General features: G+C 38.7%; 1 protein-coding gene across 1 annotated transcript in view; it reads right to left on the reverse strand.

Annotated features, from left to right (window-relative positions):
- FGD6 (FYVE, RhoGEF and PH domain containing 6) overlaps positions 1–26718 on the reverse strand; it is a 67475-nt gene that overhangs the window by 3840 nt on the left and 36917 nt on the right. Inside the window, exons 7-20 of the mRNA XM_042815703.1 lie at positions 25984–26140; positions 24680–24767; positions 18129–18179; positions 15357–15415; positions 15184–15255; positions 14605–14673; positions 13157–13240; positions 11936–12015; positions 7074–7176; positions 6433–6579; positions 5272–5374; positions 3585–3712; positions 2807–2935; positions 1359–1507 (exon numbers count right to left, since the gene is read on the reverse strand). Of these exons, the coding sequence (XP_042671637.1) occupies positions 1359–1507; positions 2807–2935; positions 3585–3712; positions 5272–5374; positions 6433–6579; positions 7074–7176; positions 11936–12015; positions 13157–13240; positions 14605–14673; positions 15184–15255; positions 15357–15415; positions 18129–18179; positions 24680–24767; positions 25984–26140 (1419 nt within the window). The remainder of the gene's footprint in view (positions 1–1358; positions 1508–2806; positions 2936–3584; positions 3713–5271; positions 5375–6432; positions 6580–7073; positions 7177–11935; positions 12016–13156; positions 13241–14604; positions 14674–15183; positions 15256–15356; positions 15416–18128; positions 18180–24679; positions 24768–25983; positions 26141–26718) is intronic.

Consider the following 26718-nt stretch of genomic DNA (forward strand, 5'->3'; position numbering starts at 1 on the left):
AGGGAAAAACAATGTGCACTAATGAAAACAGGCCAACAGAGAGAGTTCTTTCAATTTTAATGCTACCAAAGCAGGATTTATCTTGCAAGTTCCATGTAAATCTATTAAGGATATTAGATACTTGGAGAAAGCTGGCGATTTAAGGTACTTAGCATTACTCCTAGCCTCAGTAAAAGCAGAACACACTCAATCCCAACTTTCTCTACTGATTACAGAAGCCACTGGCTGAACTGGAAAACACAGCTATTGGATGCCTCAGATTTTTTTTATTTTGTTTTATATAGTACACATGAGGACACATTTCTGTGTTTCCACTTAATGGAAACGAAACACTGTAAAACAAAATATGCCCCCCAAAAGCTAACAAAGACTCTGTATACAAAGAAGTGTCATTAAGCATGTTCCCTCCTGTTTAAAATTTTCCAATGTCACAGATGTTTTGTTTTTTCAGAATGACCCCATTTACACAAAACTCTACCTACAGCCATTTGAATGTTTAAGTGTTAATAATGAACTAGTTAACCAATGAAATCTCTTTTGTTAATGTAAAATTCATTTGGGAAAATTTCACTGAAACCCTTCAAATAAATGTACTGCTTGCATGGTCACTTCTAGTTTACTCCATGATTCACACAGCAAATTGTGTTGTGTTTGGTTTGTTTTTGCTGGTTAAGGACCACATTTCTAGGTTATTTTATATAAAATAAACACAAGGCATAAACTGATAAGTGTAACTCCAAATTCAGATATGGCAGCAGGACTTAAAGCTGTTTGTGTGAATGCTTTGAATTCAGACCTATCATTTGAGCATACTAAACATGCTCCTATGCTTGTGCACAGTTGCATACACACTTCAAGTTTCCATACCTTACTTTTTAGGCTTCCCCTTTTTTAGTGCATATATTCATATAAAATAACTCACACATATAGCTGGAAATGAAATGAAAACAGGGACAGGTCAGTTAGCTTTTAGAACACGTTTTGTGGATTTCTAGAAAGAAAACATTCAAGTTTCACTTGAGTGGATGTGGGAGAGAGATGATGGAATAGGCTATGAAAAAGAAAAGATTTTTTCCATTCTCCTACATTTACTCCTCCGCAGAGGACAGTCTGCTTCTTCGTTTAAAGAAAAACAGAAACAAAACCAAGTTTTTTTCCCAATTCCACTTGGTTTGATTGTGTTTTCCAAAGCCTTAATGAAATCAAGACCTGAATTATTAAAGTTATTTGTATTAAAACTTTATTTATTCAATATGCACCTTCTGTAAATACGCTTAATCCATGAATATTAAGATTTATAATTTATGAAACATTATTCCTAGAAAAACTAACAGGAATGAATTCAAACAGTTTCTTACTTTTGAGCTGAATGAGGATCATCTGCTTTGAATATGTAAAATAAAGTGTTTTTGTGCAGTAAATGGAACACTCTAGACTCTGAGTTTTCATCTCTGACTTCACTGACTGTGAATCCCAGTAAAGGCTGGCTCTCTAGTGCTGCCACATCCTATTTGACAGGAGAAAAAAGTGAACAAGACAAAATTAGAGCAGGTAAGATATATTAATGCATTGAGATTACATTCATGCAGTATACTACAGCAACAGATTATGCAGTAAGCAAGCTGTTAAAAATACTCATGCACAAAATACTCTGCTTTTTCTTTTTTTAAATAATCTCCACGCATCCATTGAGGAACAGGAAAATAACAGATTGATGTAGACTTCAATGCTTCGCTTCTTTTTTTTCTTCTGATAACATCTGCCTTATCTTTCACTGGGTAGTCCAACTACCCTGCCTTCTAAGGACCTCTTACATCAGAAGACCAACTCCTGTCTGGCAGCAGACAAACGTCTGTCTAGCCCAGTACTCACTCCAACGACCTTTGTAAGGTCTTAAGAGGGGCACAGGATGCTCGTAGTTGTACTGAATACACTAAGAGGAGGAGCTGTGGATGTAGATGATGCTCTCAAGTACTGAAGTCACACTCCAGATGGTTTTGATGGCTAAATATATTTTACTTTCTGTTACTGAAAATTAAGAGGATGGAAAAAATAAATTGCTGAGTGCTTGAAAGTGAGGTGGCAATACTTTTAACAGATGCTTGATGTATTTTGCTCTTGAATGCTGTAATCAAGCTATCACTGTGATAAAAAAAACCTAAAAATTAGATCCTCCAACTCTACAATGCATTCATATATGTTGCAAAGCATTAAAAGTTGCATTAAAATCACAGTATCCTCAGTATATGCTGAGATTATTCTTCACTGCAGAAAGATTAAACATCCTAAATAAACAAGGAAACACCATCAGACAAGACGCCATTTCTTATTTTCTACTGCAGCACCATATATCAAATAGTAATTCACAGATTCCTGGCTGTGGTACACAATTTGAGGAGAAATCAAGAGATTTAGTTTGCTCATTTTCCAAGCATTCAAAGTACCTTATGAAACTGTAAAACAATATATTTCCAGATGCTTTTATCACATTGGCTTTGCCACCATACTTGAGCGATGCATCTAAAAGTGACGCCCCTTTATTCAGCTGACTCAGAACGTACCTACAGCTGCAATGGTGTGCAGTGCAGAGGTACTCACAGCTAAAGTCTGGAGTCAGAAACGTCATGGTTGTATCTATATTACAGTACCAAGCTCACCAAACCACTTCCAAATACAGTATTGCAATCTGATCAGTTGCTATGAGGTGATCTAACTCTACAGCTTGTTTCTAGATCATAAAAACAAGCAGATGTTACAAATATGGTATTATCATCAACCATTTGATTTCTTGTATGTCGTCTCTTACCTCACTAGCAGCATATGTGTACAGCACCTTATTTTTTATAACAAACCATAGGTGCTTCCATGGTTTCTTACTGCCCTTAGATCTGTGTAAGTAGCCACTCATTGTAGAGTCTTCTGTATTTGCTGAAACCTGAAATGAAAAGAACCCCAAGAGTATGTATGTGTTTATCCAGGTTTTTGCTGTACAGCCTTTTTTAATAACAGACCTCCAGAACTCTGTTCTGTCAAAGACAGAAATTTTCACCTCAAGTTAGCACTGATAATTAACACAGATGGCTGAAAGAAAAACTCATTTGTCTGCCACTTTCTATCCAGCCTGGAAGAGAAACTAAGTCACTAAGAACTTCATTGTATGCGGTAGGACAGGAGAGGGCTCAAACACTGAGGCCCACGTACATCTGGAGGACACACATTCCTGTGTAAGAAGGCAAAATTACTTCCTTCTGTTCCCAAGACCTCCAGTGTAGGCAGGCAGAGTTGAGCTCTATCTTTTCTAACCGTAAATCAGCAGATGAGTTGGTGTGGGAGATCCTTGAAACACAGGGAAACAAGAAGCAAGTCACAATTCCAGACTGTATGAATCCCAGTCTCATAGGTTCCTAATGCAGTTTATACACTGCTCCACAGTTCAGAATCCTGCCTATGTAAAACTGAGGCCCAAACCATTGTTACAGATGAATTGTGACTTTTGATTCTAAAGAGGACAGCTAAAATATGGAATTATTTTTTCACTGTTAAAATTGATGATATAATTATAATTTGGTCAATAAAGCACTTACTTCTTTGAGGGCTGCAGGAATTTTTTTCTGCTTTCTTCCAGAGGGAATACTATGTAATACTGTAGACAAGGCACTTGATGGAGATTTATGGTTGACTGGGGATCCAGTCTTAGGAGAGCACTGGTTATCTGAAATGCATAGGATGAACACATTGCTTTCATGTCACAGATGACTAAACAGAGGCAATGATTCCTGGACTTTTTACTAGAAAGCAGCTGGCATTTTTAGTCTGATTACAGTGTTTCAAATGTAAGAGCTAATCACACTAAAGTCAGTCAACTTTTTCAGTATTATCATCACCACTGCGAGCTAGAATCCCCAAAGTCACATTCAAGATAAATAATTAAAACAAACAAACAAAAAAAACCATAGGAAATTTTAAACCAAACAGATTGGTCTTGTTTGTTTCCAAAGTACGATTCACTGATGCAAAACTGCTTTATCTACATACAGAACGAAAATTCAAGTCTTAAAAACCACACCAAATTCTCACAAACGTCCTTTGCAGCTCAGACTGTTTTATCTCTGTTCCCCAACTCTGTCTTCCAGTTCTCTCCATCTGGTATCTTCTCTGCTTTTTGCAGCATGGATGCTGCAGGGTTTCTCTTCCACCATTATGCCACTACATGCACACAAGCTTCTAGATTGTTCCCATCTCCAGAGTATCCACTGTATTTTTCTCCACTGCACTACACAGTTCCTTCACTTATTTTAGAGGACTTCTGCAACACTTCACTCCTATAAAACTATTTTTCTGTGGCTACATACCACTAGTTTCCAGCCCAGCCTGAAGGAGAAGGGCTGCCCTAAGCTTCACTGACTCCCTTTCTTGAGATGTCCCTGAACCAGGTGAGGCTCTTCATGAGCAGAGAAGGAAAGTAATTGGATTGCCAGCTGTATTGCACCTTCTCTGCAGCTTTTTCCAGCTAAAAACAACTGCAGTTGCCTGCAGCATAGCAGCCCCTACTGTCCAATGTGCAGACCTGCATCCAACCCTGGCAATCCATCTACCCTAACTTCACTGACTCCCATGGCCACTCTGAGAGATGTGGATCCTGCCTCCTAAATCCCCATGATAACTGCCTCTCCCAGCATGCTACAAGCTTTGGTGTGATTATTTCACTGGGGCATCACTTATTTCCTCTGATACCCTACAGAGCTACTGTCAACTTGGAGCTTCTGCCAGAGAAATGGGTAGTGAACAATTTCAGTCCCTGCTTGCCCCTCATTTGTGTGTCCTATACTGTAACCTTTGGTCAGAATTCAGAGCAAAGCTTGTGAGACAGGACTGGATCCCCACCTCACCCAGAATTTCAGCTATCTCAGCAGCTTCAATGGTAAAAATGTAGTCTAGAGGCATACAAGTTACAGAGGATAGAAGTACATGCAAACTCACTGAGGGGAGGTCATGGTAAGTTGCAAGGACTTCAGTGTACACTTCTATCCTGTCGTAAATGAAAAGTAATGTAACACAAGTTACCTCAGAAAGAAAAGAGGAATAAATGTATTGCAAATTCACTTCCTAGCTTACTCCACAGAAATGTGTTTGGGCTCCTGTCATCTGAGCTGCTTATAGCTCTCCAGACACTAGCAGAACTAGGCATTTGAACACAGCTGTAATGATGAGGCACGCAAGATGATAGTAAAGAGCAGGGAGATAAGACAGTTTTGTGCACATTTTCTTTACCTTGTTTTTGTAGCTCTCTGAAGCAATGATCACATACTCTTGCTGGCTGGTTTTTCATATAGTCTAAACCATGTTTATTTGATGAACAAGCTTGACAGACAATCTGGAAACAAACAGAACCATGACTGCACATGATACACACCTGTAAATCAACAAATGCTCAAAGATACTTACTTCAGTACTGATAAGAACTGAACCTCAAACAGGCACTATTTTACACTGAAAATGGTTTAAGACCTTGGCTGGTCCTTATGTTCAATATATTGCCCTTCTCTAAATAATAAAAAAAGTTAACTCAATTACATAAGTTAATCATAGAATCATCTGAGTTGAAAGGGACTTTTGAAGGTCATCTAGTCCAACTCCCCTATTGTGAACAGGGACACCTACAGCTGATCAGGTTGCACAGGGCCCCATTCAGCCTGACATTGAATGTTGCCAGGGATGAGCCATCCACCACCTCCCTAGGCAATCTGATCCAGTGCTCATCAGAAAAACCTTTTTTCTTATATCTAATCTAAATCTCTCGTCTTTTAGTTTTAAACCATTTCCCCTTGTCTTATCACAACAGATCCTGCTAAAGAGTCTGTTCTTTCTTACAGCCCCCTAATAAGCCATTGTTAATAATTAATGAAAAGTGAATTAAGTTTACTGCGTTACTAAACTGTTATACTCAGAAAGTTTTAAAAGAATAACAAAAGTAGACATTGCTCTCTTGAAACTTTACCACAGATGTCTCAACTGCACTGAGCCCATATTCACATTTGGTTAACACAAGAAAATAAACATTCTCTAGATATATCTGCATTTCATACCAATTAAATGTAGGATAAATTTGGTACTAACTTTAGAAAACATTTTTTTTCTTAGCCTACAAATTAGTGAGGAAGATACTTTGAACATTTTAGCTAACATTCTTGGTTTGTACTATGCAATTGCAGAAGCAGGAGACAAACATAAATACTATCCCAAAATGCAAACTAAGAAACATGTTCCAGATTTATTGGTCTGTCTCAACCTTGTTCTCCACACTAAACAAGCTGGTTTTGATCCATACAATTGTTCCCACAACAGTTGCTGCAGTGCAATCAGGCTCTGCCTGTACTTAACACACAGGAACCCAAATAACTTAAAGAAAAGCTATTGAGAAAATTGTCCAACCTTTCCACACGCCCTGCAGTGATGCCTTCTCCATGTCAATGTGAACTCACTTGTACAGATCATACACATAGTGGCTCTAGTATCAGGAATCCAGATAGGAGCCTTTGATCCTAGTGGGCTAGTTTCTTCCTGCTTCTCAGTATCTGCCTAAGAGAACATAGGCAGAACACATACATTCAGTGGTGAAAAATAACACAAGTACTTACCAGTAATCATAGATTAACTCTCTTAATGTTGGAAATCCTTCTCTTATAAATTGCCATGGCCTTAACATTACCTACCATCTCACTAGTGACCACTGTAATGCAAGCTTAAAGACAGAGTGGTATTTCATTTGTTCAAAAAGGCTGTGTGACTGCCGAGCTTTACCAGCCTATCAACAGCTGCTATGTTTTAAAATATTTCCCAGTTATCTTTCTGTTTTCAGGGTTACAGAGGCTGGTTTGGGTTTTTTGGAAGTAGGTAATTTTAAATTTCTGAACTAGATAGTGTTATGAAACATCATTCTGTTCTGTCATCACCTATTATCAATTAATGTTCTGTTATTTATCACGGGAAGCCTCCTGCTTCTCTAGAAAGCTGCAAATAAACTTTTTATTTAATAAGGAAACAAAATGGGCTACAATAATAGTGTGATATACCTCTTCAAGACTTTTGCTAGGATTAAACGTGATTCTCTTTTTTGTATAGTCTTCAATTGACCTGGAGATAGCTTCTAACCATTCATCTCTTTCTGTAGCAGAACTGTTGGGTTAAAAAAAAAAAATCAATTTATTAACATTTAAAACTAAGAAATGAGTGCTGTTTAGAATTCTGTTACCTTTACTACACATTGATTTAATTCTCTTGCAGTTTCCAGTCTCCAGTTCCTATGAACTATAGGAAATATAGGAACTATAAACTAGTATTACTTTTATATATATTATATATATAAATATATTTAAGCCAACTGCACGGTGCCAGTTATTTGTGTTAATAATGAAAAATGATCCCTGGTCTGTTGTTATAATGTGGATTCCTTTCCTCCTTTTCTTCCTCCCATGATAGCCTATGATTGCTTCAAGGCTTGTACATCCTTTCTTCCTCCTCTTCCTCCATGTACCCATGAACTGCTTGAGTACCACTGGTGTAAATGGAGCTCCCAGAACACAAGCACAGGTTTTTCATCTTAAGAAGGAATCTGAAATGTCAGCAAGTATTTTAAGTATTTCCCCCCCCTTCCATCCCATGGTGCAGTCTGTTATACCCTGTGAAACCCCAAACTTTTTCCCCAAAAATGTAGTTTTTTTCTCCAGTCCTGTGCTGCTGACTCTTTACTCCTATAAAGTCTTCATAGAAGAATTAAGCCACTTTAATTATTTTTTTTTTTCTCCAAAATTTTCCATTGGATTAGCCAGCCTACAGAGAGAAACATCCTCCGTCTGATGAGCAAAGCGCAGCTTACCTTTCAGCCATGAGGACTTACCTTCTCCCTTGTGCCAGAACGTACGTACACATGGCTACACAGTGGGATCTAAATGCAGTAAATTGGACTGGGAAACCAATTCAAACTGAAGCAAGCTCTTCCTCAAGATCAATTTACTGCCTGGGCTCATCAGACCACTGAGCAATTGCCTGGGCCAGCACAAAGGAGTGGGAGCCAGGAGGAGGAGAATGCAGTCTGGCAGTGGAAGAGCAGGGCTGCTTGTTTAAGATGCAATACCAGCTTAGAAAGGGCTTCTGACATTTAAACCAGAAGTGTCTACCAACCACGTATCTTATTCCTCACTTCTTAAATAGTATCACATATCTATATCTATCTCTTTTTTTTTTAGCAAGAAATTGAACATGAGGCACACAAAAAAGGAGAGTTAGGGAAGAGGAAAGCAAATATTTGGGTGTGACATTAATTATTATTATTTAATGCCTGTTGTAGCTGAATTTGAAAGCTTTGATTCTTTATATTTTGAGTTGAGGTTTTGACCTGCATGAAACTGGGTACTATATAGTTTCACAGGACAAATCTCATAAGGCAATGCAGGAGAAGCCTGCAAGGCACAGGGGAAAACATGATTGAGTGCACACATCAACAAAATCAGAACATAAGGAGAGGAAATAAGATAGAAGCAAGGGCAAAGCAATGTGTTATTGGCTGCCTTAATATCTCACAATCCGGGTAGAACATTTTGTTCAGTGTATTTACCCTTACTTCCTCATTTGCTAAGAAGGATGTAGCATTAGCTACATAACATTCTTAATTCCAACCAATTCCTCTGGCTTTTTCAAAATCTGGTTACATTATTTATGTTCTTAAAGCTATATTAAATAAAGCTGGTTCAAGCGTTGCAGATTAAGCATCCTGCAGCCATGTGTGGAGCATTACAGATGGGGTTTCATGGCTTAGGTCCTAACCTTTTCCTTGGGAGCATGCACTCAGTAGGCCTGCTGGCACCAGGCCTTTAGGGCTGTTTACAGTTCTCTAAAACTTGAGAGCAAAGGTGGTTTCATTAGGAACCAGGCTGATGTCACAGCAGCAGCACAACGGGCAGTGCTCCTGCCGTCCCTCTCAGCCGCACAGCACCACCACCTCCCTTGCAGCAGTGGATGCATCCTTCCTAAAGCTGCCTTGTCCACTAAAATTACAGAGTTTTCTTAATTTTACCCATCTCTTTAAAACCTTAGCTAATAAAACAGCAGAACACTTAAACAGACTGCAGAGTCCCAACCATTGCTGTTTCTGGCAGCCATGTGTGAGGAGCACACGTTGCAGCTGCTCCGCGCAGCCAAGCTATGAGGGGTCTCAGGAGGACACCCCTGTTGTTTCCAGGCTCAGGGCCCTCGGGCTCCTCTCACAGTTGCACCAGTCCTGCATGAGCTGCCTTTTGGTCAGGAGAGGACCCAGCTCAGGCTGCCTGCTCTGGCAGGGAGAGGCAGGGCCAGCTGGCCGTGTAGCATGCAAGCTGGTCTGTTGTTTTCAGGACCTACACTTTACTTCTGCACTGTACTGTATCATGCAGATATTCTTGTTGTTTTTTTCCGTTTTTGTTTTATTTTTTGTTTTTATTACGAGATTTCTAGTACTATGCTGCACTGTAACATGTAAAATAATCCACGTTCCTACAGACAACCTGAGAAAGCTGAAACCTCGACCCAGACTAGAAAAAGCAGAATGCTACTGCAGTCAGCAAAATTAAACCTGAAGCAAGAAAGCCTCTTGTTTGGGCATTAATCTGTGCTTTTGTCATTAACTGGCTTACTAGTTATTACTAGCTATTACATACTACTATAATACTACTCTTATATACTACTATTAAATATTACTATATTACTAGCTATTTTTCACTAGCTTAATTGCTCCCCCCGGAGTTATTTCAAAGTCTCTTCTTTGGTGTACATTTAATATCATGTTTATTATCTGAAAAAATACATGCTTGTCCCTGATATCTGTAAGGTTAATTTAAAGTGTTTCGTAATAGAGATTTTTTTACTATATAGGAATGAGGAATCAAATGGAAGATGCAGTCTGTATTAACAAGATATCAACTCTCTACACACTTGTGCTGTTTATCATGGGAGCAATGCCACAAGCACATGCAAACAGCTACTGCTGAAAACAACAAACCCAGGCCTTATTTACAGACAAATAACAATCAGAAAGTCCTCATTCACGCCTGGATCCCCCAACGTCTCTTTCATCCCAACAAAGTGCAACCTCTCCATGTCACGGCTGTGCAACTTTGGGCTCTTGCACACGCACACAATTTCCAATAAATTCAAAAATAACAGAAACAAATGCTCTCCAAATGGAATGTTGACAGTGTAAGAAAGAAAGAGCTATTCAAAGCAATTGTAGTTGGTAACATGAGGCTAATTTCAGGAATTCAGGAAAAGGACAAGTGGAAAGTGTGTCACAAATGGCACTCAGCAGAATGGAAAGTTACAGGTTTTCCCTCGTGCACCAGCATGTATTTCATAGGAATTACTTTTAATTTACCATTTAATCAGCTCCTCAAAAAGAAGAGGCTAACCTCTTCTATAAAAATATATGTATTTCAAGATGATCATCTTTTCACAAGACCCAATTAACCTTTCTACATTACTTTTTACATTACAAACATCTTTGTGTGTGTGTGCAAAACCTAGTCACTAAAGCACCTAAGCAGGACAGAGCTGCTCATGTAACAGTGGTGCAGAACCATACATTAAACATGAAATGCATCTTTGTTCAAAAGAATCATGAGAAACATTTATAAAAATTTGTTGGGAAATACATCAATACTTCTTTCAAGCCTGTTGTTCTAAATAACTACTGCTCAGACACTACTGAGCTGCTTCCTCTGGCTGCTCTGCCAAGGCTAACCTTGCTTTGGCCCTCAGCTAGAGATACTGCTATCTCTCAGCAGACATCCTAATGTCAGTATTTACAAGGTCACAAAGAAAGCAGCAGTCTATGCTCAGCTTTGCTAAATGAAAGAGAAAACATGTCCTTTTTCATCGATATCAGCACTGTCACAAGTGACAGACTGTATCAAACTCCAAACACAGTGAAAACAACAATCCCCAAACCAGGTCTTTGTCAGAGGCAGCTCACTGACCATAGACCAGAATCACTCCAGTTTAGTGGCTGTTAGATGGAAAATGTATTTATCTGGTAAGGAAAAGCTTCATTCCTGTTCTTTCTTTCATTTCCGTACTTTCATGTCCCATTCAGCACTTCACTGAGATCCATTTCTCCTGTCCTAAATTACGCTGTTATTTTAGCTAGATGACCAGAATGACAACTTACAACTTTTATCAGTTAACAGAAATGTCAAAGTGTGTATTGATATGCCCCATATCCTGTCCTGCTAACGCAATGACACAGAATATCAATTACTCTGGAAGAAAAAAAACATATAGAAAAGCAAAGCCCAACATTAACTGAAGTGAATTTTAATACTTTTTCATCACAAAGAAATGCAGTGAGAAGATAATATTTCAATTTACTTAAAAGTTTTTGAAGGTGCAGCAAAGCTGAGAAGGAAGAAAAATCAAAGAGTTTTGTTCCATCTGATTATCAGTTTGCTCTGTTGAGGACAGCAGAATCCCTACCAGCTGAGCAAGCCTTAAGCCTAGATTGCTCAAATACCAGCCACGTTTATTACAGATTTTGCATTTCCATCTATTACTTTACAACGGGGAATCTTCCTTACAGGTCAGAGTGGACTGTATTACAGGCTAGACATTCATGTGATATCTGTGAATCTGATTATGTACAATGAGTGTCCTTTCTGCCCGCCCATTAAAAAAAGACTAAATATTCAAAATCAGTTTTTAAATGTGAACAAAAGGAATTTAGAACAAAGCTCACTTTATTTCTAGAAATCCATCTGTCAGTCTCTCTATCCTTCCGCAGCAACACAAGCAAGGAGTAACTTTTCATTATGTAAGTGTGGAACAAGCTGTAATGAGCTTAGGTAAAAAACTTTTGAGGCCTGTTTGAAATCACATACTTTTAAAGTCATTATGAATTCATGAGACTCACCTTGCTGAAAGAATGAAGGATCTCTCTACACTTTCTATGTTCAGTTCATTCTGATAAGCTTCCTGGGATGGCTTTTTAACCTTCAGTCAAGAGAAAAAAAAAAAAAGGCTTACTTTCAAACTGACATGGTACTTTCATGCTGCTTTATTTTTATTTATTGCAAAGTCTCGTATGTTTACCATAGAAAGGGCAGATCTTACAGGGATGAGATTGTACAACATCCTTAGAGCCAAGGATTGCAGTAAGAGTACAGAGTCCCCACCATTTTATTTCACTGTGACAACATAGGAAGACAGAAGATTACAAGGGAATGAAGTTCAGGGGCTGTCAGACACCTCCTGATGTGCTTCAATATTCTCAGGCCCAGCATATTGTAAGCTTCTCCTGCATCTCTGCAAAAAAGCACACTGCAGGACAACACACAGGCCACTGGTGTGTCCTACATGGGTATCTGTCTGATATCCCCATGGGCTGGATCAAGTGATTCTTCTGAGATACCAAGTTTCAAACACACAGGATTTTAAAAGTTAAGGGTTTCTGAGCCATGATGAGACATCTGCTGGCAGAAGAGAGGCTGCAGCTCTGCCTGTGAAAGCTCAGGCCTGGGAGCCAGATCTGCATTCTAGCTGAACTCGGTGCTCATTTCTGACAGAACCAGAGATGAGACACTCGATTCCTGAGGCGATGGTTTGTTGTTCTCACTGTCATGCCAGAGATTGGGTCAATCCATGGCATACATGCTCCTTGTTACTACCTACAGGGGTTGGCTTATCTTGGATGCTTTTCACAAAGACTCAGAATCAAAAGCTGCATCTTCTCTCCCTCTCAGCAGGTCTCTGTAAACCATGGAGTTCTGACCACCAGAATGTTTCTCAGGCAAAGGTACCTGATCTCTGGGTGTCATCAAGAAAAAGCATTTGCAAAGCAAAAGATAGGCAGTTTAAACATGGTATAACACAAAAAAAGGAGGCAGACTACTTCTGAGTAAGCCAGCTCTGGATGAAATGCAGGTAAGATGATACTGTGACAACACAGTTATTAGGAAAACATAAGACAGTACTCCAACAGTATTTTGCCAGAAACTTCATGCCTGTAGAACTGCTCTGCAATACAAGCATCTTTAGTATCTCTTTCCAACAATAAATATAGCTGCCTTTTGAAAATTTGAAGACCTAAGTTTAAACACATTTAGAGAAAGACTTGTTTTAGCAAATGACTCACCTTCATTCCAGCCAATGACAGCATGTTGTTGAGTTTGTACATCCCTGACTGAACTGGAGTAGTATACAACAGGGCATCATTAAACTGTAAAGCAGAAGCAACACTTATTAACGACTAAAGACTGTTTAGAGACTGATAATTTCAGATGCATTTTGCAGAAAGTACAAAGCTCTAAATTCAGCTGTCCAAGAGGGCATCTTCTACATCTTATTATTCCACAGACCCCAAGAAACATTTTCTAGCAAAAATTCAGATAACAATAGGTATCTATTTATATCCTTCCTTATGTAAATATACATTTGGCAATGAGCAAACAGTACACAGATGTCAAAGAACATGCTGTTAAGAAGAACAAAAATGTTTCTCTTGTACACAACTGTATTGCATAACAACTTCAGAATTAGGTTAATTGAGGTTAATAGAATTAACCCTCAAAACAATGTAAAATATTCCAGAAACTAGGAGATGGCAGAATTAAGATATTAATTTATGATTATATAGATAACCATAATTATTTGTTTGTCTCTATGAAATCTACCAGTTTAAATGTGCTCAGTTCTACCAGACTTAGCTTCATTTGATACACCTACTGCTCAGCTGTCAGATGCTTTATTTCCTGTGTTGTTCAACACATGGGTCCAGGCTTTATTTACTAAACATAAACACAGATCAGGAGACTGAACTGTCTCAAGGGCTTTTGCTATGAGGCTCTTTACAACATAACCAAAGGTTTCAAGAGCCTACACAACATGATCAATTAAAATTACTGCCTACATCAGTCCTCTGCATGCTACAAACTCATCTCCAGAGAACAAGACAGGCACTTCCAAGCTTAGAATGCGAACTTCATGACCATCTAGGGAAATACTTGTCCTGCGATAACTGAAAGCCAGATTTCAGGCAAGACCCTGGGCCAATAATGTCACAAACTGAACACAATAACAGTTGTTTTGCTGTCTAAATAGAGGAGAGAAACAAATATTCAACTGGAAACAGAAACTTCAGAAACGCGCAGAAATTCTAAAACAAAACAACAGCAGGACAGGAAGAGAAGCCAGCACTTTGCTTCCAACTCAGTGCTCCACTTGGGAGGCAAGAGGAGGAGGGAGGCAAGGCTGCAGTAGTAGCAGCTGAGCTGTAGGTTTTACAATCTGGTACAAGTGGGATGGAGTAATTGTTTTAGTGTTTCAGATAATGTCTTCCCATAAAACTAGTGAAATTTTAAACAAGCACAGTTCAAAACAGTACTTTTTGTTGAGAAATTGCTTTCTATTACAATGTTACTGCTTATGCAGCAATCTGTCTAAACTAGATTGAGCAAGTGTAACAGCAACAAATGGTCATTTTTTCCCCTCCCTGAAGTTACTTCTTCACATTTGTGGTGCAGCATTTCAATCCCTCAAAATTACACTGGCATTAGGCACACAGCAACATGCACACCATCTTACCAGAAAAAACATCCGTGGCTGCATGACCTTTCGAGACAGCTTCATCAGCGTTCCTTCCTTCAGAAATATCTAGCACATTAAAACAAGCAATTCAAAACTCAGTTTTTCAAGGCATAAGCTGTATAAGTGAGCTGATACGTTCCTTCTTTCTTTTTTTTTTTTTTAATTATTACACCTGAAATGCTGTAGAAGCTTTGTGATTCATGGTCTCCCTCCTCAAAAAGGCTGTTCATCCGAACTCTCCCTAAAAGCTAAAGGACTGAGTGGTTGCATTGACTTTCCATGCTGCATTTGAAACTATGACAAATAAAAGGTTGTTTGAGGAAAAATACTGTCTGCAAGATCAGGCAGAGAATCACATTCTAAAAAATGTAAGTTTTCATCAGATACATGTTTTTAAAAAAAGAAAATAAAATAATTATACATGTGGGGAGATAGAATTCATTTGACCGTCAGCACCAAATAATTAAGTGATGGATCATTTCTCTCCTCCATATGTGTCAGCTTCAGTACTGTGTTGGCATGTCACCCATGTCACACTTTTGTTACGATCATCTCAATGCCATCTGGAGGACTTACCCTTCCTGGCTGTACAATCTCATGGTGTCCATTTAGACTGTACTGAATCTGCATGAGTTTCTGAAAGTTATCCTACAGAGGAAAAAAAAAAAGGCAAAAAAAGATAAGTAGTTTTCCTTTTTAAATAACAGAAAAGGCTTTAATTAGCTAACTTCCTAAGTCAAAATACTTACTCCTTGCTTCATGATGTCATTGGCATGGTTTGCGACTTCTATGACAACAGCCAGAGCATCTGAAGAGTGAAGAAACAATGTGTCATGTAGACCAGTTAGCACTGGTGTCATGGAAATCCCATGAAAAAATGTAGAATCATAGAATAGGTCAGAAAAGACCTCTAAGATCATCTAGTCCAACCGCCAGCCCATCACCACCACACCCACTAGCCATGGCCATCAAAATATTCCTCTTCTACACTGTGGCAAGATTCAAGGACCTGACTGAACAGTCACTGCATTCAAGAGCACTTCCTGTGGATCCCAGAAGCTTTGGATCATGGTTTCGCAGGTGTGCCCTGCCAAATCATTGCTTCAACTAACAGGCACAACATCAATCATTTCCTATAGCTAATAAAGCTGTTTACAAGCAAAATTGCTTCTTAGTTTCTCACATCAAGGATTGCTTTAATTTCAACGTCTCTACTTAGAGCAGAAACATTAACAACATTTTAACTTAGACTATATAGAGGTTAATTAAGCTTTTTCAATTTGACAAAACTGCCCCCAGTGCCAGTCATGGAAGGCTGCCTAGAGAAATTATCCAAATTCTTGTGATTTCTTTCTTCTGCCTTTAGTTTTGTGGTTCTTTAAGGTAACAGTACAAAGTTCAAGCTTCTAAACTTCATACTGGAAGAAAAAAATCTCTAAAATAGAAGAGTTATGAAGAGGGATTTTATTAAGTACTGATATTTAATAACTAGCAACTCTGCTGAAATACGCATTTAGCTGTAACTGCAAAAAAGGAGTTATGTAAAAGGATTATGTAAGTTATTGAACAGCAACTCTGTGTAGTACACAGAACCCATTTAAGGATCTTATCCAAAAACCTGTGATTGATTTATGTAGGAAAAATACACCTCATTTAATTGAAAGCTAGCACAACTGCACTGATAAAATGTCATTCAGCACTGAGAAACAGTTCAACACTGCAAATAAATAAATGCAGTTAAACACTCCAAGTAAACATTGCTTAAAAATATTCAGAGAAGCCCACCAATCCAGTTATACCAAAGCCTTGAGTTGCTGTAGGTGTTTTGTTTTTTAAGATATCACCACACTGTTAGCACTTTAGACTATATGTACTTCCTTCTTGATGAGTCCACATTCAGAAAGAAAGCACATTAAAAGATGCAGATTTTTGAACCAAATGGTTCAGAAGGTTATGAAGCTACATATGAAACTAAAGCAAAGTATGAATATGAACTAAAATCTCCTCCTAAGTCAATCTAAGGAGAATTTAAATAAAGCAAATGTGAGTACAGGAGTCTGTGAAAACACAGAGTAAGCATTAGACAAAAAATTAAGCTTAGATTTAAACATCGTGATATTAACTGAGCCTGCTGAAAAACAGCTAGTAGTCTCCTACTAGGAAGTTCTGGAGCTGCTCCATCCAAAACACTCTCCAGCTTCCTTAGCTTGAAAGAAAATGAAGCCAAGGGAAATTTAACTAAATCCACGAAGAAAGGAATGAGTACCTGACTTTTTTTTTGTTTTGTTTTGTTACACTTTCCTTCATCTATCAGCTATTCTATCTATCAAAAACTTTAAACTGGACTTGCTGACTTAGAAAAACTGAAGAATGTTACAGAAAATTGGCTGGTTATTGAAGAGAAACTTCCAAGATTTCAGAGCTACTTACAGAGCCAAGACTCTAAACAAATCTAAACAACAAACCAAAATAATCTATAGCATCAAAAAGTCCACAAGCAAACTGCTTTTTGGAAGGGAAGAACATTCCACTTCCTATATCACTTAGCTGGAATAACTTATTCAAAGGTCATCAGGAAGAATTGTGTTGTTTTTTTCCAAAAATGCTAATCATATCCAAACCTTTGTCTTTTTTTCCTCCTTTTTTTTTTTTTTTTTTCCCCCTAAATTGAATTAAACAACAAAGCAAGGTCAAAAGGAATTTAATTATCACAACAAAGATTTTACTGAGTAAGGAGCAGATTTTCTTAATCAGTTTCAAAGACCGACTATCAAACATAAACTATCATACATATACTATCATACATAAAATTACATACATTGTTACAATTAAGTTTCTGCTTTTATCTTCAGCATAAGCAGTGAGACAAAAATACTGTGGAGTGTACCACCATTAAAAAGAACAAGAAACACAGAAGCTGGAGAAATCACAAGAAAACGTTACATAAAACATACTTCTTTTAAGTTGACTTTTTAAAATGCTCAGTTGCTTATCACACAGTGCAGGCATCAGCTTGTTCACAACTATAAGAAGTGCAAGACAAACCTCAAGACTCTGAAAGAGTGATTTAAAACATTTTGGGGATTATATTTTCACCACTGTCAAATAAACAAATATATCTAAACGTCTTGAGAATGATAAATATTCATAAATTTTATGGCACTATACCAAGAGACATAGCTGTAGGACAGTGAACTTGGCTCAGCACATCCAAGGCACTCATGTAGTGCATTCCTACCAGCTACATCTGTGCAGCCCTCCTGAAGATATGGGCTTGCACAAATGCCATTAAAGAGAACAAAATAAATAACTGGGCCTCATGCAAATGGAATGGAAACACTGTCTAGAAGCAATCCTAGGACTGCTGAGCAGCACAGGCATTTAGACTACGCGCATGGACAACTCAGAACTAAACAGAAAACATTTCTACTTACCACTTAGCATTCTGCATGCATTTAAAATTTAGAAACTTTGTCATATTTACATAAGCTGTTGTTTCTTAAGAATAAGGAGACATTTACCTTGAGTATCCCTATAATCTGCAGATTCTTCTAAAAGGTTTTTTAAGTAATCTGTATAAAGAAAAATAACAGAGGCATTTTTGTTAAAGAAATAAACAGCATCAGAAAACATTAAAACCCAACATTTTCCTAGCAATCTGCTTTTCAGGCACACCTATGCCACAAAGGTCTATCATCACGTAACCTTTTAAATTCGTCCAGGTAATAACATAGGGAAAACTAGCATTTCCACAATGAAAGTATATAATGATATCTTGCTCAGGGAAGAACAAAAAAGCAATGACTTTCTCTAAAGGGAAGTGATATTTGTGAGTATTATTCTGGAACAAAACAAAACAAGCAGGTGGAAGACAAGTACACACTTGCAATCATTTATAATTAAGACGACACAAGAAAGTTTGAAGATTATAGATAATCTTTTGAAGATTATTATAGATAATTATCTACAGGAGCTGAGAAAAAAAGTAACCCAATACAGCAAATCTGATTATGATCAATATTTTTCAGTTAAAAAATTATAAGTTTATAAATTATTCTCATAAATTATAAGCCAGTTTAGATGTTCTCACAGGAACTGTTGGTTTTCAATTGCAAATTTAGTTCTTCAACCACGAGGTGGCACTCTCAGTACATTCAAGACTTAGTAGTTTTTTCATCTATTTTACTCAGATAAAATTAACTCCAAATGTCTGACAATATGAGAAAACATCCCTCCTGAGATTCCATTCCCTGGTCTTGTGTCCAGTTCACCAAAAAGTATGCTATCCTGTCAAAAGCAAACATACGGCCTCAGTACAGCTCTGAACTGCTTAAATTCGAAAGAAACACAACTTTCTAAGGCACTTCCAAGGGAATACAGGTTTCAGGTTGATATTATCAACAAATACTAATTTGTAATTGTCTTTTAAATGAGGTACTCACATTCTGGCTTATTTAGAGAAAATGGATTGTATATGATCTAGGAAATGTTCAATTTCAGCTTAGCAGTTGCACACGTCTCATGTAGGAGTGAAAGAATTCAGCTGCCAGATGTTTGCCCTACCCAGATTCATCCTTTCACTCAAGAAGGATCGAGAGCCAATTGTTCCTGCCTTCATAGGACGTCTTGCTTCATGCATGCCCCTCAGAGAGCACTCAGAATACTGTAATGGTTTCCTTATGCAAAATAAGGGAATTATGAAATGCGTTTCTGCAGTCGAAACACCACAAAGAGTGAGAAATCTTGTCAGTTCATGAAAGCTTTGAGACAAACAAAACTACGGGAAGAATAATATTTGGCACTGAGGCTTTATGTTTTGGCAAAGACCTAAGGGAGGATCCAAGAGAAGCATGAAGAGCAGGTTGGGATGAAGGAGCAGGGCCTTGCTGGGGGCAGCTGTGGGTGAGCAGGAGGGTGGGAGCGCTGGGAGGTCTGGCTGGGCCTGGGAACACCCACAGCCTGCTGCTCCACTGCAGGTTCTGGCTGATCCTTATCAGGGAACGGCCAACGCCTGATTTTAACATGAGCCTGACATGGCACAAACTTTTCCAGCTCCATAAAACTGCATCCTTCACGTGTCTCCACATCTTTTGCTGTAGTATCTACCAGACCTTCAAGTGCAGCACTTAGGTGCACACATGTTCCGCTAAAAAACGAGTTCACCTTGTCTCAGCTTGGGTTGTGTTTGTAAGAAACTGGCATAAGACTAAAATCAACAGGAGGTATTTTACAAGGAACTGAGAGGTGTCCGCATGGTTTTTAGCTTGGTTCCTGCAGGAACCCACTTCACACACACACAGCAGCTGCTCTCCCCTGCCTCAGTGTCATTAAGTAGGAGCTGCACGTTACCGCCCAGGCTGAGTGAGCATCATGGGCACCTTTCATAAAGAAAACAGACTGAAGTTATATTGCAACTCAGCCTCCACCAGAGCCAGAACAAAGGGCTCCAGGAGACACCTCCCAGCATAAAAGCGTGAGTCCCTACAGCTTACACAGAAACTACAGCTTCTTAAAACTGCCAGCCACAGAGTCACTTCTTTGAGGACTGGGAACAAGAGGTCAGGTGGATGTAATTCACTAATCTGCAAATGCTCCACTGGCACTTTCTAGTACATGGAAACATCCAATTTAATATTCAAAGTAACTGCACTGAAAACTTAAAACCAGAGACCCAACACGGGAGCTAATTGCTTCTTGGCACATTCATGCCTTATGACACATTCCCCCAAAGAACAATACTTCACCTCATACCATTTGTGGGGTTTTGTTTTCAACTGTACATATTAGCACTTTAAATCATAACCACAGATAACAGAGGGAAAATTAAAGAGAGATTTTAACATAGCAACCTGATCTAGAGGGAGGTATCCCTGCCTATAGCAGGGGAGTTGGAACTGGGTGATCTTAAGGGTCCCTTCCAACCCAAACATTTCTATGATTCTATGATAACTGCAACCATTTAAAATTCTGTATTTAAAAAGGAAGGCAGCTCTTGTACTGCAAGACGGAAACAGACAAAAAAACTTCCTGCTGTAAAATCCTGGAACTGGTAAATATATAATTTTGATCTCTTTATGTGTATCTGGCAAGTAAACAGCTAAAACTCAGCTTCAGAGAAGCAATGTAATAGACTGTTTTAGTTTCTTCTGCGCATACACACTGGAAATTCTGTGCTTGCAACAACTGTCTGGAGGTACTGCCTTAAACTCTGCAAACAGACTATTTCACAGACATGAACAGATTTAGCAAAAACATTCCTAGATAAAATAAATACAGAAGTTAAATACTAAGGTGGAATGGTATCTGTGTTCTTCGCCAAATTTTTTCCCCTTTGAATTGTACTTCAGTTATTCAGACATTTTACTCAGAGTTGTTCTACACGAGACACTGGTTTCTGGGTGAAAACATGAAACACATATACATTACAGACCGCTTTCCACAACTGCAGAATAAAATATAAATCATATTAATAATATTAAAACTATCAACAGCGTCAGACCCTCAGCACCGGGGTTTCCTTCTGTTGGTTTGAACAGAAAGGAGATGATCATACTGATCATCCTAGGACAAATCTGACAGTAAGCACGGACCTGCTTTAATGTAATAGAGAACAGTACAAGTGATGTAACAATAAAACAGAAGTTGAGACTATGCAGGAAATTAGGTGGAAAGATTATTTTTAAATTACAGAGCGCTGAAAGAGAACTGTAGCATTGTAAATGGCACAGAGGTCTGACTAACACCCAAGCAAGTCGCAATCTCTGTTTCACAACTGATAGCAACCTCCCAGCTGCATGACAATGCAAGCCTCCCATTGATCACAACACAGCAAAGAGGCCATCCTAGCAAAACAAATCGTATCAACATATCTCCATGAGAAGAGAAAACCCATCCAAAATCCCTGGTCACCCAAATACTACATTTCATGCCATAGAATAACTGACTTCATGTAAACAAGATGCATGCATTAATTTACACAAACCACTTCAAGAGGAATACAAGTATTTACATTGGGAAATACTACTTCTCTGAAAGAGTGGTCAGGCAGTGGAATGGGCTGCCCAGGGAGGTGGTGGAGTCACAGACCCTGCAGGTGTTCAAGGAATGTCTGGACCTTGTGATGAGAGACATGGTTTAGTGAGAACTATTGGTGATGGGTGGATGGTTGGACTGGGTGATCTTTGAAGGTCTTTTCCAACCCTGGTGATTCTGTGATTCTGTGAAAAGAACCACACTACCAGAGAAAGGCTTTTTAATAGAAAACACGCTAATTTTTGTCTGACTTCTTCCTCTACTTATATTCTGAAGGCAGACCTTAAACATGTCTTCAGAAAGGTAGACTTAAAAATTAAAATTCATAATTTTGCTACATACCCCAAAACACAACAAAAATCAACACACAAGCATTGGTTTACGACAAATTGTTCTTATGCATTCCATCCACCTGACAGAAGCCAGTAATTCACTTTTCCTTCATGCTAGAGGCCAGTAGCTATCACTTCTACTCTTCTGCTTCATTAACTACTTCTTGTCTCAAATTGTCCAATTTAATTACATTGAACTCAAAGCATTCATTCTCAAAATGGAATTGGCCTCAAGTCTGACAATTCTATTTCTGAGCTGTGAAAGAGCAGTGTGCGCTCAAAAGTGGATTTTTCAATCACCCTCAGCCTCCCATCACTCAGCTGAGGATAACAAGAGACACCATCTCTCTCTCTACAAGCCTTGTGTTGTGAAAAAGAGGATAGAAACTTATCATATGACAGGGAAGTGCTTGCTTGTATTGTACAAGTCTTCTACTCAAACCAGATTTTCTGGAGGAGACATTCACCTCACCTTCATTTCTTCCTGTTAAAAATACAAAGTCTCTAATTAACCTCCCCAGCAACCCAGTTAATATTTGCTGTATAGAGCTCAGGGTTATGTGGGAAAGTGGAATTTTCCTTGGTGGGATGGAAAAGCTGTATAATTAAACAGAAATACAGCTGAGTTGTGCCTCTCCTTGCCAGATTTGTAAGTCCCCCTGCTCCTTTTGTTAGCACAAAAACAACTATACTTCAGAGCACAGCAACAATCTTGTAGCAGCAGGTTACTAGTACAAAGCTGTCCTACCGACACAGCATCTAAATAGCAAGAAATCCCTGCTGACTCTGGCCTTGCAGCTTCGTTTCCTGGATTGTTTTTTCTCCTCTAAGCCACTGCCCCCTCCTCAGCCACACACAGATGCCCATTGTCTCTGCCTGGGGCTGCTGCTGCATCACTGCAGCATCACTTTTGTTCTGCTCACTCCAACAGCAGAGCCGAATACTCGGTATATCCTCCAAAGGCTGTGTTCAGAGATAACTCAGTATTACACAGAGCTGCTAGAAGGTAACAATGTGGAGAAGTCATCCACTGAGATATAGGAGAGTGAAAATCTCAGAAGACAGTGTGAAATGGCGTGAATAATTGAACACAGCAAAAATGAAGGAGATCCAAAATAAAAGCCCCCTGCCACAGCATAATTCATTTCTGATCTCTTTCATTCCTCTCATGGGACATGAGAAATTTATTTTTCTAAAGCAGTAACCAGCACTGCAATCCAACTCATGTAAATAGCATGTGTGTTTACAGATTTTATTAAAGTTGGGTGGCCCCAGCCAGAACTCCACATAAGCCAGTCAACAAAGGATGAGATTTTCAGGTCTTGTCTAAAACAGCTGCTCCCTGCCACAATGACAATTAACAGTTACAAAGAAGTCTCCTTCTACTTCATAGTAGTAGTGTTTCTGTGCCATTCATCACTGACATCTCTCACTTTGCAATGTATATTGACAAAGGAATTGCTCCCCTGTTCCGCCTTTTTATTGGAAACCTTTGAACTTATCCAAGGCATCTCCACTGATTGAGGAATATATAGCAAGCCTACACAATGCCTTGAGCCAGCGTCCTTATAAAATAAAGCAACTCCTCAAATGCCTTCTTGTGGTTTTAATTTTATCAATTAAAAGACACTAATATTTTCTCCCACAAAGTAGTTTGTTTGATAAAGGCTTTTAAGCCCTTTTTCCCAACTGTGACTTCCATGAGACAATTAAAAAGAAAACAGTTCAGGTTAATAACTTAGCAACTTCTCCACAGCGCTGAAGTTTGTATCTCCCACAGCATCACTAGTCTAAGTACTTGCTGGGGAAATGCCAACAAGCTGCTACTGAGCCAAACAAAGGGTCATACAGCATTTTATTTTGCAGTTACTGCATAAACAGAGGCTATTTTTAAATAGGTCATCAAGAAGCAACTTCCAAAAACAATGCCTTAAGTATTTCCAAATCCTTACAGGAGCCATCCCTCTCTTACAACAAACACATCTCAAAATACTTCACAAAGGAGAGGCCCATACCACTGCACTCCTTTTACAGAAAATGAAAGTACTGCATCAAGGAGACAACTTCCTCAAGGTCACCTAGACATGCCAGTGCCAAAGCCCAGTACAGAGCCCAGATTTTGTAGTCCTGTACCAGCTCATGCCCCTGCAACAAGTCTTGAGTGCTTAACAGTTAACATTTACCAAACCCACACTTCCTTCTTTTAAAGGAGAAAGGTTTTCAAAGCCAAAACACATGGGCAGGAGAGAAATGGAGAAACTACTTGCAAGAAAAGCTTACAGATGTACAGACAAATCTTTCAATTCCTTCTCCTTGTTTCTAGTTTTCCATACTACTATTTTCCATTAAAAAAAATATATATATATTCAAAAGGGGAGCTTTCCAACCCTCAGTGAGAAAATTACTGCCTTTAATTACCACAGAAACAAGTGAAAAACACCAACAATTTCATGTTTTCCAAGTACCACTGATTTTACCACTGGGGAACACACCACAACGCTGGGAACATTAGCATTTCACTTGTGAATCTTGTTGCAGTCAGTGTTACCAAAGAAAGCCTCCAAGCCCATGCTGCATTTTCAAAAAAGCTTTATATAACTGAGGTCAGAGAAACATGCTTTGCAGATGGATACAACTGCCCAAAAACACGTTTTCTGGAATACACGAAGACTGGTTTCTTAAAAAGCTGTATAAAAGCTTGACTGTACCTGTCAAAAGGAGTCTGTACTGGGGAATCCTCTGAACTGGCTTGAGCAGATAGTGCTTGAGGGCCAGACTAGCACAGCGGGGGCTCATCTGAAAGAAATAGTCTACATAAGCAACAATTCTATGGTAGTCAAGAGCTCCAGTAAAAGCAAACTGAACTACAAAGAGTTGTCGACAATATCAGATAAGCTGATCTTAAAGGTGTGACTACTGTAGCATTACATTGCACCACAAAGCAAGTATTTCCCTGTGTGGAAGATGTATGTAAAATTAATCATGAGTTAAAAGACATCAGTAAGCATCCATACTCTCTGTGAATTCAAAATAGGTTATTTTGCTTATAAAGGAGAGAAGTGGATCCTCCCAGAAATAAAGGAAAGGGCAGTTGCAAAGACATGCTAATTTGTAATCACTGTAAATGTCCATTAGGAGGAAAGGCAGAGAAGAGAGCAGTAATCACTCAAGGAGTTTTAATTAATCCAAACATCTATAGACAACACACAATTAAAAGATCCATGCTTTTAAAAAAAAAAAAAAAAAAAAAAAAAAAAAAAAAAAAGCGATTATCTTGAGTTTGCCTTCAAAATAACATGTATCAGAAACACTGAGTCCTTGAAGACTTCTTACTGCACTTGTGGACTCTCCCTCAAGCTCTTCCTTTGCCTGCTCTAAATAGCCTTTTTAAGGATTTGTAAACTAGCAGAGAAGAGATTACTCAAGGGGAAGCTTGCATCATAGGAGGTAAATTCATAGACTGTGTGGATCGTGTTCTGATCTCCTTTCTGATTTAAGAGGATTATGTAAAAATCTGGCATTGCTTTTAGTGACACGAATCAGCTTTCAACTGATTGTTGCATGGGCTGGATTTAAAAGCTTCTACAAATATGTAGACTGTTAAGAGTCACTTTTGTATGTTTCTAACTGAAATGAAATATGATTCCCATGAGTAAGCTACTACCCTGTATTGTGGTGGAAAAATCAACCTGCTTAAAATAAGACAGCTAATCATTGCATTATGGTCAAGAGACCAAGCCCAAAAAAGCAACTGGTGATTTTGCTAGTATGCCTTTGATACAACTTGTAGCAAGTACTGAATTTTCTGAAAACGAAAGTCTTTTGGCAGCCAGCATCACTAATTACTTTGGAAAATATGAATGTCTTTTCACTTTCACCCTATAAGGGCTCAACCCAAGACCCAGCAGAAAAAAAAAAATCAAATTAGAGAGTGGTCTCTAAAGTCTTACATAAAAATGACAACTGCTAAAAAGTTACAAAATAGGATATATGTTAAAAAAGAACACAGTACCTCAAAGTCTTTCACTACCGAGGCAAAACCTGCGTTCTTCTTACACTGTTCATCTAACAGCGCAATATTTTTATCAAATTCTTTGATGTAAGTTGAGTACATCTTTAAGTAGGGGCCCTTCTTCACAAATATGTCAGCAATTCTTTGATGTTCAAGCCTAGAAACAAGAACAGAGCAATTAGTCACAAAAACGTATACATGCTAACCTTGCAGCAAGACATCGATCATCTTCATGGTAAGATATGACAGTTGATTTCACACTTGTGCATGCTAATTTGGAGTTAGATCGCAACCACTTGATTCACAGTCTGCTCTAAATGATCTGGAACCATTTGAACACATTAATACAAGCTGGATTTCCAGGGAAACGGATCTTCAAACTTCAAGATGGTGTCTCGCTCAGGATTACAGTCTTTACTCATTTCGGTGCCTCTGTCTGTACACTTTCTTTGGCTGGCTTAGGTCCACCCGCCAGTGTAACTGAGAATGGACTTCAGCAGGACTGCCCATCAGCACTGTCTGGTTAGTAAACTTCAACTACCTTGGAAAGGCAAATCAATTTCCATAAAAGCCTCCTGTTCCTCTCATGCAGTCCATTTATCGTGCCCACGCACACGCAGAAACAAGAACTTTCAACTGAAACCTATGTTTTAAACAAAAAAGTGTGGTTGCTTAAAGCATGTGCTGACATGCCTTCTGGATGCCCCTCAGTGCCAAATCAAACAGCAAAACGGA

This window comes from Centrocercus urophasianus, unplaced genomic scaffold (assembly GCF_019232065.1).
Source record: "Centrocercus urophasianus isolate 14NV4802_14NV808 unplaced genomic scaffold, USGS_Curo_1.0 seq_15, whole genome shotgun sequence".
NCBI lineage: Eukaryota > Metazoa > Chordata > Aves > Galliformes > Phasianidae > Centrocercus > Centrocercus urophasianus.